General features: G+C 32.8%; 2 protein-coding genes across 2 annotated transcripts; both read left to right on the forward strand.

Moving 5' to 3' along the window:
• The first annotated feature begins 2,764 nt into the window (after window positions 1–2,764).
• On the forward strand, window positions 2,765–3,465 carry LOC105630815 (uncharacterized). The gene has a single exon (XM_012212792.4). The coding sequence runs from the start codon at window positions 2,874–2,876 to the stop codon at window positions 3,222–3,224; it is 351 nt and encodes a 116-aa protein (XP_012068182.1). The 5' UTR covers window positions 2,765–2,873; the 3' UTR covers window positions 3,225–3,465.
• A 2,392-nt stretch (window positions 3,466–5,857) lies between these two features.
• CW7 lies at window positions 5,858–12,760 on the forward strand. Its single transcript, XM_012212791.4, has 12 exons — window positions 5,858–6,073; window positions 6,362–6,551; window positions 6,675–6,749; window positions 7,823–7,929; window positions 8,032–8,092; window positions 9,075–9,134; window positions 9,227–9,301; window positions 9,634–9,786; window positions 10,692–10,746; window positions 11,415–11,537; window positions 12,062–12,291; window positions 12,600–12,760. Exons 1-12 carry the CDS (start codon window positions 6,042–6,044, stop codon window positions 12,621–12,623), a joined length of 1,185 nt encoding a protein of 394 aa, XP_012068181.1. The 5' UTR covers window positions 5,858–6,041; the 3' UTR covers window positions 12,624–12,760.
• The last annotated feature ends 2,750 nt before the right edge of the window (window positions 12,761–15,510 follow it).

Consider the following 15,510-nt stretch of genomic DNA (forward strand, 5'->3'; position numbering starts at 1 on the left):
AAAGCCATTATCTGCAAAATTATTGTACGATTTGCTTACATGCCTCAACTCTATTGAATTTAATTGAGCTAATAAATTATCAAATTTATTATCATATATGCTAAAGAGAAATTACAAGGTTGTATTTTTTCCAGAGAAGGCAGGATTAAAGCGAGCAGCATAAGATATAACCAAGCTGAGGACAAGGGCTAGGGCTAAAAAGGTGCTTAGCTTAGACATCTTTGGCTGGATTATTGATTGGTTTGAAGAGACCTAATTAAAAGCCTAATACATAAGTAAATAGACAATACTCAATAGAGATGTCCTTAGCTTATGTTTAAAATTAAGAGTCCTAACACAACTCAATATCCTTAGCTTACAGTTACTAATGCAATTCATATTGAATCTGGAGGGGTTTTTTTTTTTTTTTATATTAAAAAAAAAAGAGTAGATTTGGTTCACTATTTTAAACTAAAGTGCATATTTACCAATTTTTTTCAAATTTTTATTAGACCAAATTTGACATTAAAATAATATCAAATCTCAAATTCCACTGTACCTTGTAGAATGGAACTCAATTATATTAAACTAAAACTTAATTCTTATATAAATTGGAGAATTGAACTTACCTTCAAAATTGAATTGGTATCCTTATATTAGAGGAATTGAAGCATCATAGGCCTGTCACCCTGTGCATATATTGCACTATCCTTTCCAGACCCATATACATGTTTCTTATTATGTCCAGTTATACAAAGTCTTAAAATCTTAAACACAAAAAAAACCTCTTCACAGCTACCGATTGATCCAGTGGGATGAGACATTGATATCTTAGTGGGATGAGACATTGATATCTTAAATAACATCTAGGGTTCAAACTCTAGCATTATGAATGGAAAAAGTTGAATTGAGAGGATCCCTCCATAAGAGATCTCTGCGGATCCCGAATCCAGATTAGTCGGTTGTGTTATTCATTTGCTACCATGATCATCCTACCTAAGAAAAAAAAAAAAGATTTTTATCAATGATTCAATTGAATAAATAGTACTCAAAATATAAAAATAATTGAAATCTTGAAACTGTCATTTCAACCTCTTTCTATCCAAAAAAGAAATACTACATCACATCTAATCATGCTCTTGTATTAAACTTATTTACGTTGGCGAATGGCAAACCTTGATAAATCAACATTAGCCAATGAATGCTTTTTCTCCTTTTAAGTCTATCTTAATAATTTCATGCATTGATTTTATTAGAGGAAACAATTTTTTTCATTCGGAAGCTAAATACCCAGAAAAATATTGTGGATTATATAAATAGGGGTATCTCTTTATTTAGAAAAATATGATTTGAGATTAGGGAAAACATTGTGCTAATAATGAAAAATTAGCTTTAATTCTTTTGGGAAAAAAAAAAAAATCTGTATAGTAGCAGAGCTAGGTTTGTTAGATGGGTAATGAATGGGGTCACCCCAGTGGGCAACAAATGATGATATACACTTTCAATTTTGGGTATCATCATTATCTTTATTTCTTCTTTAATTATATATTTTGTGGTCTTCTCCATCTTTCTCCCTATTCCTATTTTTTTCACTTTCTCCATTATTTTACGTTTGTACTTTTAAATTATTATACATTTATGTTTCGGTACAAAATGAGGTCCAGATATTAGAGAATGCCTTCTGTTGCTGTGCATAATTACATATTTAAAAAAATAAAACATAATAATTAAGGTCCATTTATAGGATTCGATAATGATATTATTTGTTTTGCAATCATATTTATTATTATGCTATACGTATAAATGAAGCATGCTTTTCCTTTCTTTTTACGATATTATTAGATCAAAACAATATATCAATAGTTTAGAATAAATCAAAAACTGTACATCAAGACATAGTCTAATGATAAAGATATATACGGCCGGATAATAGATTTAAATTTAAATTTTTTTTCTCAATATTCAAAAGAAAAAAAAATCAAAAGTTATCAAAATATGCTATTATTAATTATTTTCTTGTATTCTCATATTAGACAATGTTTATTTTTAGTTTATGGTTAAATAATACTACCTAAATGACATTATTAGAGATCTGTTCGGCAAAATTAGCTATTTTGGTAGTTATTAACTGTTTTAGTAGTGTTTAACTTTAACTGTTCGAGTAGCTTTTCATAAAATATTAAAAGCTAAATATTATAGGAGTTAACTTTTTATAAACACTCTATTAATCTCTAAAAGTTAATTCAAACATATTATGTTACCGAACATTATAAACTACTAAAAAAGTTATTATCCAACACAACGTGTATATCCTGATTGATGAAGTAGAAAATAAATAGACACACAGGACGAGGCTGGTGACAGATTACTGGTTTTTAGTTTTGGCCAAAAAACATAAATAATTGGCAAGCTAGGGAATTAATTTGAAGTATTTTTTGTTTATAGTGTAGGCTACTCCGTTTAGAGTATAGTACCTTTCAGTAGGTGGCTGTGTGGGTTCACATAATAATATTAGTTTCAGCTTGCAATGTTAGATTAGATACACCGTTTTATGTTTTTCAGTTTTGATGGGATCACATAAAAATTTTGTTTTTATAAAATAAAAAAAAAAAAAAAAAGGAAAAGAAAAGAAAAAGGTTGCTAAATATTTTTAATTCCCCCTAATAATTGCCCACTAGAGAAATAAAAAAAAAAACATTTATTAAAATGATTCCATCTTTAATTTTGGTAATTGAGGATAAAATTCAAGTTGTATCATTTAATTTCACAAGTCACCAGCAGGGCCTATCTCATCATGTGCATTTCGTAAATTAACAACCTTAATACAGCTCCCTTACACTTAAAAACAAAGGCCTTCTGTTTTCTATCTCTCTTTCTCTTGAGTGTTCCAGCTCATGGCTGTCACTACCAGTACCACCGCGAGTTGCACTGGCCTTTTCAATTTCCGTTCTAATTCCGATGAGGACAGGGTCCGGACATCATCGAGCCATGGCTCAGCTGGGTGCGGAAAGCTTGATGGGGTGGCTATGTGGTTCATTAATGGTGTGGCTAGTGCTTTTTTTGCATCTTTAGAAAGATGTTCTTGCATCCGTATTGCCACTGTTGATGATGGCGATGAGGCAAACGACGCGCCGTTGATTCTCAACGACGGAAACACAAGGCATGAAGGTGGCACTACTAGCAGGAGAAGGACAGGGAAAGGAAAGAAGCAGAGTACTACAAGTGGAGCATTTGATGATTACTAGTTAGTCAGCAAAACAAGAAAAATGTGCGTTTTGGTAAGTTAATTATGGGGTTTTGGGTTGGGTTGGGTTGGGATGTTTAAGGTTTGGTCTTTATGGTTTTGGAAGAGGTTGAGAAATAATAATTAAACCAGAAAATGGGGATTAATTATGTTATATGTTTGATGAGTTTGAATCTCTTATGCATATGTTCAAATGAATTAAAGCAATTCAATAAGTGATTTAAGCTTTTTATGTTCATAAATTACTCAATTGAGTTTTGGTTTTGGTTTTGGTTTTTGAATTGGTTTTGATTTGATTGTGGAATTGATATAAGGCCTTTCAATTTCATGCAAGCTGTGCCAATTAATCATCTGAAAATGGTGAATTAATTTAATCCATTTTGTATAGAATGAGTATTAATTTATTGAACTAATAAGATCATTTTTTTTTCTTTTCTTTGTGATTTCAAAACGATAAACGGAGCAGTAAAAACATTGTGTGCGCCGATGACACGCTTTGATAAATTTATCTTAAAAAATTAAATTAGATAAAGTAAGAAAGCACCAAAGTTGCTTTAAAATTTCAAAAAGATCTTTTTGTCTATGAATTTTGAATGACATGCAATTTGGCTAATCATAATGTTGATTGTTGGCAACTTTCTTTTCCTTTGTTGTTTTTTATTTTCTCTAACCTTCCACACAAGGAATCCAAAGTTATAAGGGCCTGTAGCTCGAATAAATAATATATATATAGGGTCCTTCTCGGAAAAAAAAAAAAAAAGAAAAAAGAAAAAAAAATTGCTATGTTTAATCTAATACATTTTGATAGGATAATCAAAGAAATATTATTTTTACATGTAGAATATTTAACATAGAATAAATACTCATTATACTAACGGAAAGAAACTGTATCTCCATACGATTTTACCTACAAGATTAAGAGTTTAAATCCTGAAATCACAAGTTCAAAATTTAATACAATTTTTCCATGCATTTAGCTTTTATGATCATTAATTAGTCATTGCATCATCGTTTTAACCTATCCTAAGTCAAATTAATTCGAAACCTGATTTTAGAGAGTAACATGTTATTGAGCAAGGTCTAATTGCAAATTGTAAACAAAAATGTATTCTATCTTTTTTTTTTCTTAAATTATTTTATTCCATCGACCATCTCATCTTATGTAACTTATTTATATTTTGTTCTAAGCACTAATAAGCATTGGTATTTTCAAATTTATATCAGTAGGTATAAGGAGAAGATAAAAAAAAATTGACAAAACTCTGCCATAAAATCTGAAATTTCAGATTTAAAAAGTTACAATTTTCTAAAAATTCATAAATCAACAGTTAAAAAAAAAAAAAAGTCACTAAGTCTTAACAAGGAAATGATTTAGGTCCATAAAATAGTTTAATTATCACGTCATTTATTGATATTACAATTATACTTTTTTGATCTATGTCTATAATGTTAAAAAAAATTAACTATTGAGTTCTTGAAATATGAATAAAAATATTTTATTTTTATATACACGTATGATACTGAGTCACCTTTTTATAAGTTTTTCAATTTTAAATATTTGACACAATTTTTATTTTTTCCGGTAAATAAATAAGAAAAATGTTTTGTAATGAAAAAAACATAAAAGACATATTATAGTAGGATTTTTTTTTCAAAAATTGGGTGAATATTTTATTTTGAAAATTTTGATTAGATTAGTAGATGGAGACATTAAATTTTAAATTTCGTAACATTTTAAATTTCGTCGATATTGATTTATTCATATCTAAGTCAAGGATGCGATGGTACTCGAGTGATAAGACAAAACGCCTATTTCAAAGACCAGATTAATATGGGAATGGGCCTTGCTTTGCAATTGCAGTTACGCCAAAGTTCGGCCAGCCCAAATGATAGGGTAAACCTAAAGGTAATTTTTAATATTGATTGCCTAATAAGTCCACATTCTATCCAAATTGTGGTGTGATATGGTATCCACCTAAGACTAATTAGTTGTTTTTTTTTTTTTAATTCATTAAAAGGTTTTATAAACAGAAAACAACCGGGCACTACTTCTTTGATTAATTAAATTGATAAAAATAATGTGATCGAGACTACTTAAACTTAAAACCTCCTATATTCTATTCCTTGCATAAGTTCGGATTCTCAATTTTATCCCACATTAATCAAATTAATGGGAACTTTATGGGGCTATAATATAAATTTTCTCGGCCATGTCAGAGAGACAGATAGCAAACTATAGATCTAAACTTTTTTTCCGTCGTGGAGGGAAAAGTTTCCAGTCTTTCCACTTGTCTTGCAATGATTTCTTTAGAAGTCCAGCTGTCTTTCTTAAAGCACTCTGTTGTCCACGTGGCTTACGCTAGAGTTTGACGCTGCCAGGCCAAGTTGGATCAAACATCGTTTCTCACGCCATTTTCCAACCATCAAATCGACTGTGGATAGCCAGCCCATCGTCACAGCCTTTGCAATTCCAATTATCAACTTCTGGCTCCGGAATGACCAAAACGCCCTTATTCTGTACCTGACACCTGTCTTTCATCAGAGGCAAGCTCACACTTCTTTTTCTGTGCTCAGATCTACTTAATAATTCTTGGCCGTCTTGCACTTGGAGTCTTCCTGAGCTGTTAGGAACCCGAAGCAAAGGAATCAGAATATCGAATCAACCAACTCCAACTCGCGCCACTTCTTTCATGGAAACGTTTGTCAGAATAAAAACTTTATAACCCTTACGTTATTGATCATCTCATTAACCACGAACTGATACAAGACTACAAGAAGATTTTTATTTATTGTTTTCTCTTCCAAACTTGACAAAGAAATGGTACGGGATGGAGAAGACACTCCTTCCAGGTACAGATCCTATGCCCGATTAGGGTTTAGCCTAATCTTCTCTACTTCCTTACATTCGCTGCCCGCGTTTGATGCACTTAACTGTTCGAATTGGAATTTCCTTTTTTTTTTTTTTTTTTTTTGTGGAGAGGCAAACATCAAATTCTGGTTAAACTGAACTAAGTTAGAATTGTAATTTGATTTTAAACTTCAAATTTCTTTTAGAGCTGCATTTTTGCGTTTAAGTTCGATGTTGGCATATTGTGGATGTGTATTTCATTATTTGACTATGAATGGCTGTTTTGGTAGGTATGAATTGTTGAGTATGGTAAAAAAGCATTCTAAGTTGCTCAGTAAAGCTACTGAGAGTGAACAAGATGCTTCAGATGTTGAAATGGATGGCCGTTTTTGGTATGATATGTTAGATTTATACTTCATCCGTGGTAAGGAATCGAGGGGGCGGCAGGATGATGATCTTGTATTTTTCGTCAGAAAAATGGTGTGGCATTTTCTTCACATTACCCCCACCCCGCCTCCCCGGGGGGCTTCTAAGTGTGTTACCTGATTTTGTGATGCTCTAGTTGGTTTGCACTAATTTTTTCGTATAATTCACATGTTTTAGGGCACAGAAGGATATGGTTTCAATGATATTGTGCAGGGCGTCCCTCCCTACTTTGTACGCAGGTGGGCACCTAAGGTAAAAGTAGCATGATATCAAGCTTTAGCTTGATGAATATGTGACAAATTTGGTTTCATTAATTTTCTTCACCTCTAGAAATAGGACTTTGCAAAAGCATATAGGCTATAGCTTTGAAGGTTTTTCTTCTGCAATATGATGTGCTGTGCAACATCATGTTAGCTTCCTTAAACAAAAGTTTCCTTTTAATTACAATGTGTTGGCACGCTGTGCTTGTTAACATAAACATTTTTCACCTATGAAAATTAAATTAGCATTTTGGTTTAGCCTTTGTCTTGTGTTCAAAAGTTAACCTGGGATATTCTCAAAAAAAAAAAAAAAAAAAAAAAAAAGTTAACGTGGGAGATTTTCTGTTTTCTGTTAAATCTAGTGAGTTCACGATCATTTATCCTCTTTTTGTTATTGTGCTCTCATTATTGATATGGTTGAGGTCTACCTATACCAGAATTAATGTTTTTTAGGCATGGAGGTCTATTACTTGCAACAACATTTTGCCGTACTTCTGGTGTTGGTAATTTAAAGCGAATGGTTGTGAAGAAACGTATTAAGAAAAAAATTATCCCGGTGTGGTACAGCAGTTGTGATGTCAAAGTTTGACAGAAGAAAAAAATGATTTGTTATCTCTATCATGATGTCTCATGTTCACATCCTGCTTAGCTCCAATGAGTTGAGTAGCCAAAAGATAATAAACTTGTATTCTGATTTACATGGACATCAAGATAAGGACAGCAATTCACAGCTACGAAGTTCATTCATTCCTGACAAAAAAGCTGAAATTTTGTTGAATTAATATCTTTTGATATGCATGTTCGTTTTACCTTTTTTGTATAATATAAACATGCTCCTTCAAAGTGATAGTAAGAATTTTGGAGTGTTCCAACTTGGATTTTCAATGATAAATGTTAATTTTACACAAACATGAAGATGAACCTGAATTTGGCTGACATAGTAGAACATTGATAATTAGGCTATAATTTTTCTGCTCAAATTGATATATGTCATCCTTAATTTCTTTTTAGTTGGAAAATCATTTTCTATGGTGCTTATATAAGATATTTACTATTGTCAACCAGTTGGATAACTTGGTCAGTGAACATTCCAAAGAGATAGATTGGAGGCGCTCATTTTACTTGAATTTAATTGCACACACTTCATTCACAGTTACAGTAGCAATTTGCAGGTAACTTTTATGTTCCATCTCTCAGCATCATGCTTTTATTTTTATTTATTTATTTATTTAGTTTTTTGTTTCAATCTTGAATACTTTTGGACCTTTTTTCAGCCATCAGGTCCTTCGCAACCATCAAGCTGGGCAAGATGCACCATTGTCTCCCATATACAAGGTACTTGCTGCTTTTAATTCATGCACTTACTTCTCTGGGTTTATTTAGGTGATTTTGAATATTTCCTTTTGGTTATCTGGAATGTTCTTGATATTTTAAGTGAGCCCACTTTTCTTGGAAACATAATTGGTCCAATTTGCTGCCTTAAAGGAGATAGGAAAAATGCTTCACAAGAATCAATCTACACTTAAGATGATAGTTCACTAGGAATTAGGCACTTTTCAATAAAAGAAAAGAAAGGGTCATATTTTTGTATCTAAAAAGGGTCATATTTTTTTTATCTCAATCATTAAGTTTCTAGTTTTATTTGATAGGATTTTCCTACATTTCAGAGTCCAGAAAAAATATGTTATTTATTCCTTGAATTCTTGCTACTATTCAGCATCTGAAAATTCAATCTTTTTTATCCTAATTGAAACCCCCAAAACAATCTAACAGGTCCCAAAAAAAAAAGATTCTTATGCCCATTTAAGGCTTTCTACTGTTATCTGTATCACAATATTGATTGGCGTTCCCAATTTAGTGATGAATTTGAAGCAATTAGCCACCTTGTGTACATCGTAGCATCACAGATCCATATCTTCTTTCAGTAGAGAAGAGGAAGGAATCGAGAAAGTTCTTGTCAGAACGATGTCGTTCATCAGATTCCTTTATCATATCTGATAATGGGTAGAGGCTTTTCTTATTATTTGAATGATGTGGATTGTGGTCCTTGCTGTAACATGTTTTTCATGCCTTACCTAGTAAAGTTCAGTGCATGTTTTTAAATTTTATAATTTATTCTTTGCTGGTTGGGGCCACAAATGGGGCTAGCGAGTGGTGCATTGTCTTAAAGTGTTGTGATTATAAGATTCTTCTCATGAAATAGCTCTACTGAACTTTGCATCAAGAAACATCGATTCAGTTCATGTAGTTTTTTCAGAGCCTGTGGAGAAGTTGCAACTGTTTAGATATATGAATGTGGCCTGTGGTCTCTCTACAGGTTGTAAAGACTGTTTATGCATCACCAAGCCGTGTGGATTTTCAATTGGACTCAAAAAAGGCAAGCTCATTTGATATGAACAAACATGTTGTATTTTTTCTTTCTTCTTTATATGCAATTTTTTTGCTGATTCTGTTGCTAAATGTATCCAGGAAGTAGAGACAACTCCTGCCTATCCAGATATCTGTTTTGCCATTGATGATTTTGACTCCACGTTTGATGCAGTCGTATGTGCTAATATTAACATGGTTGCACCTTTTAGTACATCATTTTGCAAGTTCTACTGCATTAATATATTTTCAAAAAGCTACCAACTATAGCTGACTGCTATTTATTATATGATGAAGTTAATGCTTTGTGTTTAAACAAACTCTGGTTTGTTATTTTTCTCTGTTTAACTATGCCTTAATAATTAAACAACCGCAAATATTTCAGACGAAAGATTTTCATTTCCTACTCTGTATTTCTCACTTCATGCAATAAAAACCAATTCACTCTATTTATGTCTTTGTATTATATTTACCGAAGATTTTTTTTCAATTTTTCACCTACCATACAGGTCTTGACAGAACCAGACCATTGCTACTGTGTCCTTCTCAATGCGCATGGTGGGGCGGCATTTCCTACCGAGAAGGGGTCACCAGATACCAGTTCTAGTAGTAATTCACCTCTCAAAACTGATACTACTTTTGCAAAGACAAAGAATTCTAAGGTCTGGGTCAACTTTCAGTTCACATGTGAGAATTATTTATGCTACTTCCATGATCTATAATAAGGTCCGCATATGAGCTATAAATTCTTCATGAAGTCATAATTCGATGATAATTAATGCATATGTTAGATTAGCCTCTCATTCAGAGTATATTCCTGGTTAACTAGGCTGTGTTTTCCCCCTTTCTTTTTAAGTGCAACCTTTTATCTGGTTGCAAGTTGTTATTTTTCATTTGATTGGAAATTTTGGTAAATGTAATTAATAAAACAAAAGGCAGGAGCTTCATTAATGTTTGTGATAAATGCAGAGCATTCAATATTACTATTATTATTATTTTGAAAAAAAAAAAATCTTTGGACGAGTGAATTGTTGATGAAGAGCAACCAGTGGGTTGCATGTAATAAGCTTGTGAGGTGATAGATGCAAAAAACACTAATTCCTTAGTTTTTGTTTATCCGACTAAAACTTTAGCAGGCTGCATTGTGGCGATAATTGGTTGTCTAGTTGTCTCATAAATCTCAGAATTGTCATATCTTGTTGCTCAAAAATTTATGGTAAAACTCGGCAAAGCCTTGAATCCCAAAAACTAACTGACTCACTAGCGTCCTTCTACAAATACGATGGTGATAGGTAGCACAGGGCAATAAGTAAATTTATCTTTCAATTGTTACATAATGCACATGTTGAAAAGGGATAAGCATCACAAAGAAGCTTCCTTCTTGGAATCCTCCAATGTATAACAGTAGCATCTGCTATCTTCTGCTCAACTTCATACTTGAGATATGCTATTTACCTATGTTTAACCGATTCTGAGATATAATACATGGTGATGGACAAAAAAAGTACCCTGATATTTAGAAAATCAGCTTTCACATAACTTAACATTCTGGGAGTTGTGGTTGCAGCTCACTCTTTTCTCTGGGTTTGTAAGCTATCAAATGGTTCGAGAAGCATATGATGGTATGTCTTCTAATTTTAATAAGAAAATGGTCCAGTCAGAAATAAATATACTTCCTTTCTATCATTTCACATGTTATTGATGGAATATGCTTGAAATGTGTAAAAGAATGGCTTGACATTGACTTTTGCCTACGTGGTTTAGTTTCAACTCAAACTATTTTTTATTTTGAAATTGTTATTCTTAAACAATTTAATAATCACTAATGGAGGACATGCTGCTAAGCATTAAACTAGTTTTGTTGAAGCTTTGCAGTTTTTGATGATGCAAACCTTGCTTAGACTGCAAAATAGATGGACCTGTGAGGCTTAAAGTCTAAACATTTGATCATTACTTTCACTTGTTATCAATTTCTAACTATGGTTGCTGCTATTTTATCCAACCATTCAACTCATGACTTGTTGAAATAACTTGAGAATGAAGATCCATCTAAACCATGACAAAGTGCATATGAATTTGCGATGAAGTTTGTGTGTCACTCCCTTGACTGTGTTCCTGTTTTGTTATTAGTATCATCTCCTAGATAAACAACAGATTCTTGACATAATTATGCATTTTTGCAAGTGTTTTTGTTGAATAATTCTATGGCTTCTTGTATGGTTAGGCTAGGATTTGGACACTTACTGAGTAGAACTTGTTGCTTATGCGTATATAATATATATATTTGCAGCTGGCAAGTCTCGATTTGGAAGTCTCCTTTCACTTGGGCAATCCCCTGGCAAAACAGATAAACTGTACATGAAGGGTCCAGGAGGACGAGGGGAGGTTGAAGTTGCTGTTTCTGGTGTTGCCGGTAAAAGAGAAATTCTCTTCTTGATATTTCTTCCTCTTTTCTTTTTTTCTCTCGTCTAGTTCGTTATGAGGGAGTTGAGTCTTTGTTGTGTGTTTGAGGTGGGGGAGGGGAGGGTGAAGGGTTACTGTAAATATTACATTGCCTATCCTTGTTGATTCAGCGTCCTACCAATCACTTTTGTTGAAAAACTTCAGATGGTCCAGAAGGATAATGATGACAATACTGGGGTTTGCCAGATTTATTCATGTGTGCAGAGATATAACAATTGTCCATGTGGCTTCCTTCCCCCTTTGGGGATTCTGGACTCCTAATTTTTCTGTGAAAGAGCTGTTTAAATTCATTAGAAATTACTCCTTATAGTTTGAGGCCATGGAAATAATCTCACTGCAAATATGATGGCAAACCTTTTCGCAGCCCTTGCAAAGCAGGAAGCCTGCTGCAATAGGGATATGCTTTTTTATTAAATTATAGGTATGTGCAAATAATTCATGCCCTCTTACTAAATCAAGGTTTGATTCTATCAGATCAAAGTCAGCAGGATTTTGGCCCCTTTTCACCAGTTACATCAAAGAAAGGGTTTGGGATTGGTTCAATTGTTCGAAAAGCTGCATCAGTTGCATCTGTGGCAGCAAAGCATGCCTATGCAGCTGCTGCTGCCTCTACAAGTTCTGATGACGAGATGCTGCCCCTTAAGTGCTGCTTGATGTCTATATCATTGCCCTGGGAACATATTGCTTATGATCTTTTGTTTAAGGTAAGTTGACTGCTTTGCAGTTGTCAATGGATGAAATAGAAGAGCATTTTTCATGGCAATGGCATTCTGTGTTTTACTTTCTTATCCTGTTAGGTTGCAGGGTAGAGGTAGTGCTTGCAAATTATTACTGTGACTAGCATATATCCATATATGGGCATGGATATACTGCAATAGGACATTTATTTGTTTGGATCTATTTGTTGAGGATGTTTTAAATTGCAAGTTAATTATTTTTTTCATGTATTGAACCTTGCATGGACAAAAGAGTATTAATTATTTCCTTTCTTTTTCTGGGCTGCTATAATCAGGGAAGTCCGCCAGTGAACTTATAAGTTTCTTAGGCTATGTATCGTCTGTAAATGCAAACCATATGGGTCTTGCCAGCAAGAGGAAAGTGCAGAAGAAAACAATCAGTGGAAGTGATGAAGAGTTGCAAGCCTTGCATTACTCTGCTTGTAGACAAAGCTGTACATGAGAGCTCTCTCTCTCTCTCTCTCTGCATTATTGGAGTGAGGATAATTCTTACAGACTGCTAGAAATATTGTATATTATTGATAACAAAGCAGTTAGTTCATTAGTTCCAGGGTACAAAGTTCTGAAAGCTCCCATTTCTTCATTTGCCACTAATTGAACGTCGTGTACCATTGCCTCTCGTTGAATGTCGTGTAGCATTGCCTCTTTTTTTTCTTCTTTTTTTTTTTTTTTTCCTTTTAATAATATCATATGCCAATTCAATTTCTAGTGCAGGACTAGATTTGAAGGGCCAAACCCAAGTGAAGGTAAATTTTCTGAGAACCTTACAGCAATTTTGCTGTAAAATAAATTTTAGTATGCTGTACGTGTATGATGTGTTGAATCATGCAAATTGTTAGTTACCAAGTTCACATTTTAATGAACATGGTTTTTCCTCCTCAGTATAATTAATAGGCTAGTTTACTACCATTTATTTGTGTTTTTCCATCTATAATGATTGTCCGATGCCCATTAACCCCTAAAACCAGAAATTGGGGGCAACCACAGTGTTTAGATCACCCTCTAGCATTGATACTTTTCCTTTCTTTCCGATTTTTTTCATATTCATTCTGCTTCGTAGCTTTTAAGGTTTCTCTTCCTATTGGCTGATGATATGTGGCCCCTGCTCGCTTTAAACTTTGGCGCCCTTTTTTTTTTTTTTTTTTTGCAACTTTCTCCCGAACGGCTTTGCTTCCCCTTTTGAAAACCCAGCTCAATTAAAAAAGGGAAAGGGAAAGGGAAATTACATGGGCAATCTTCAGCTTTCTTCTTACGATACTGGGGTTGTCTATCACTTGAATTTGAGATCAATGTTAGATAGAAGACCATGCCCATTTCATTATATTTGGTTTCTAATGCTGATGCTGCTGGTGCTGGATTTTCCTCTTCTTTTTTTTTTTTTTTTCTTTTTTAAATTTATTTAAATTTTTGTAATTTCAGGAGTGAAAATAATCAATTGTACAGATTTCGAACTCTAATTCTCCTAATTGATTTTTTTTTTTTCACTTTTGATAAAGCTTTTCGATTGTATTTTCCATGATACTTTTTCATGTCGATTATATTTTCCATGATACATTTTTGTGTCAATTATGATTTACTCTGGGTGTAGTTATACCACAAAGATGGAAAAACTAAGCCAAAAAATAAAATGAAAATGAAAACCTAGATTTTTCTCTGGCCAAAGGATTATACTATTACTAGGGACTAACCAATGTAATTGATACAATGAGCACTGGAAGCCCGAACCATTAATTCTTCATTTGATCGATTTTTATCGTAGAGAGCAATGTATTTCTACTATAAAAATGAAGTTAAGAAATAGTCCCTGTAGGCTCAATCCCAAGATCAATTAACATATGCTAATGAAGACTATTAAGGATGTGATGATCGTAGTCGTCTGAAATTGCCACCTCTAGCTATTTGTTCAAGCAATTCACAGTTTATACTAAACGACAGTAAACACTATAAAATTGACCTAATGCTACATTTTGTGTCTGAGAACAAAACAACTAGTAATCGGTTGCCTAGCATATGGTAGGCAACGGAAAAATGGATTGAAAAGGAGGGATCTGGTGGATTCATTTAAATATTTCACCAACAGCACATGAAGGCTACTTGGGAACTGAACCATAATAACAGGAGCAACAGAGATGCTTAGATTCGCTTTTTCAACTCCTGCCTTAAAGTTACAACACCAGAACGTGTGCATGTTAGTCTCCACTATCCTTGCTTTTCAAAATTTTCCTAAATTAACATTCGACAACCAACACTAACTGCCAACTACAAAACTACCAAGAATGCTGTTCCAATAAACTAACTCCGAATATTCCTCAACATACAAAATTTAATAATAATAAATCTAATAATAAGTTTATATACATTTATATATATAACCCGACGAAAAGAATGTGCATGCCATGATAGGAGTCTGTAACTAGAAATCGTAAACTGTGGATGGAATTAGAATTCCGTAATTGGGGGAGAGAAACATTAAATGAGAGTAAAAAAGAGAATTATATTGTAACATAACATGAACAAATTTTAAATTTTGATGTGCTAGAATAGCAATAATTTGAAATATATAAAAAATATATTAGTAACAGAAAATTCAAGAGAATTTGACAGTCAATAACATACTTCCTAAAAGAATATATATATATATATATATATATATATATATATATATATATATATATATATATATATATAAAGAATAAATAAAAAATAGGGAGCAAAATCCATAGTAAATGAACTCGATTTAATGCCGAAGGTACGTGTATGAAAATTGAATATTTTAATTTATCTGTATTACAAGAAACAGAAACTCCTGGCTAAATGGTTAGCTTTTGCATGTAGTGTGTATTTTTTTTTTTTTTTTTTTAGAAAAATAAAATAATGGAGCCATGTATGCATGTAATTAACTTTCCTTTTGAAAAAGTAGGTGGTGTTACATACGCGTTTGCTTTCTTGTTGTTTTGCTGTTTGTATATATGTACTCTTTCATCCTTCCTTATCATTAGGTCATGAATGTGAAACCTTTATTTCTTAGTTGCGTCTTTTTCTTTAATCACAAATCATAATCATATGATGCAAATTATACTCTTTTCTGTAATTTGAGTTCCAGAAAATCCAAATCCCATAAACTACATATCTCCATGTAAAGTTCATGTTCTGCTTTCTTCCAATATTTATAGCTTATTATTTTTA

This window comes from Jatropha curcas, chromosome 9 (genome assembly GCF_041381405.1).
Source record: "Jatropha curcas cultivar XTBG-Jc1 chromosome 9, XTBG_Jcur_1.0, whole genome shotgun sequence".
Classification (NCBI taxonomy): Eukaryota; Viridiplantae; Streptophyta; class Magnoliopsida; order Malpighiales; family Euphorbiaceae; genus Jatropha; species Jatropha curcas.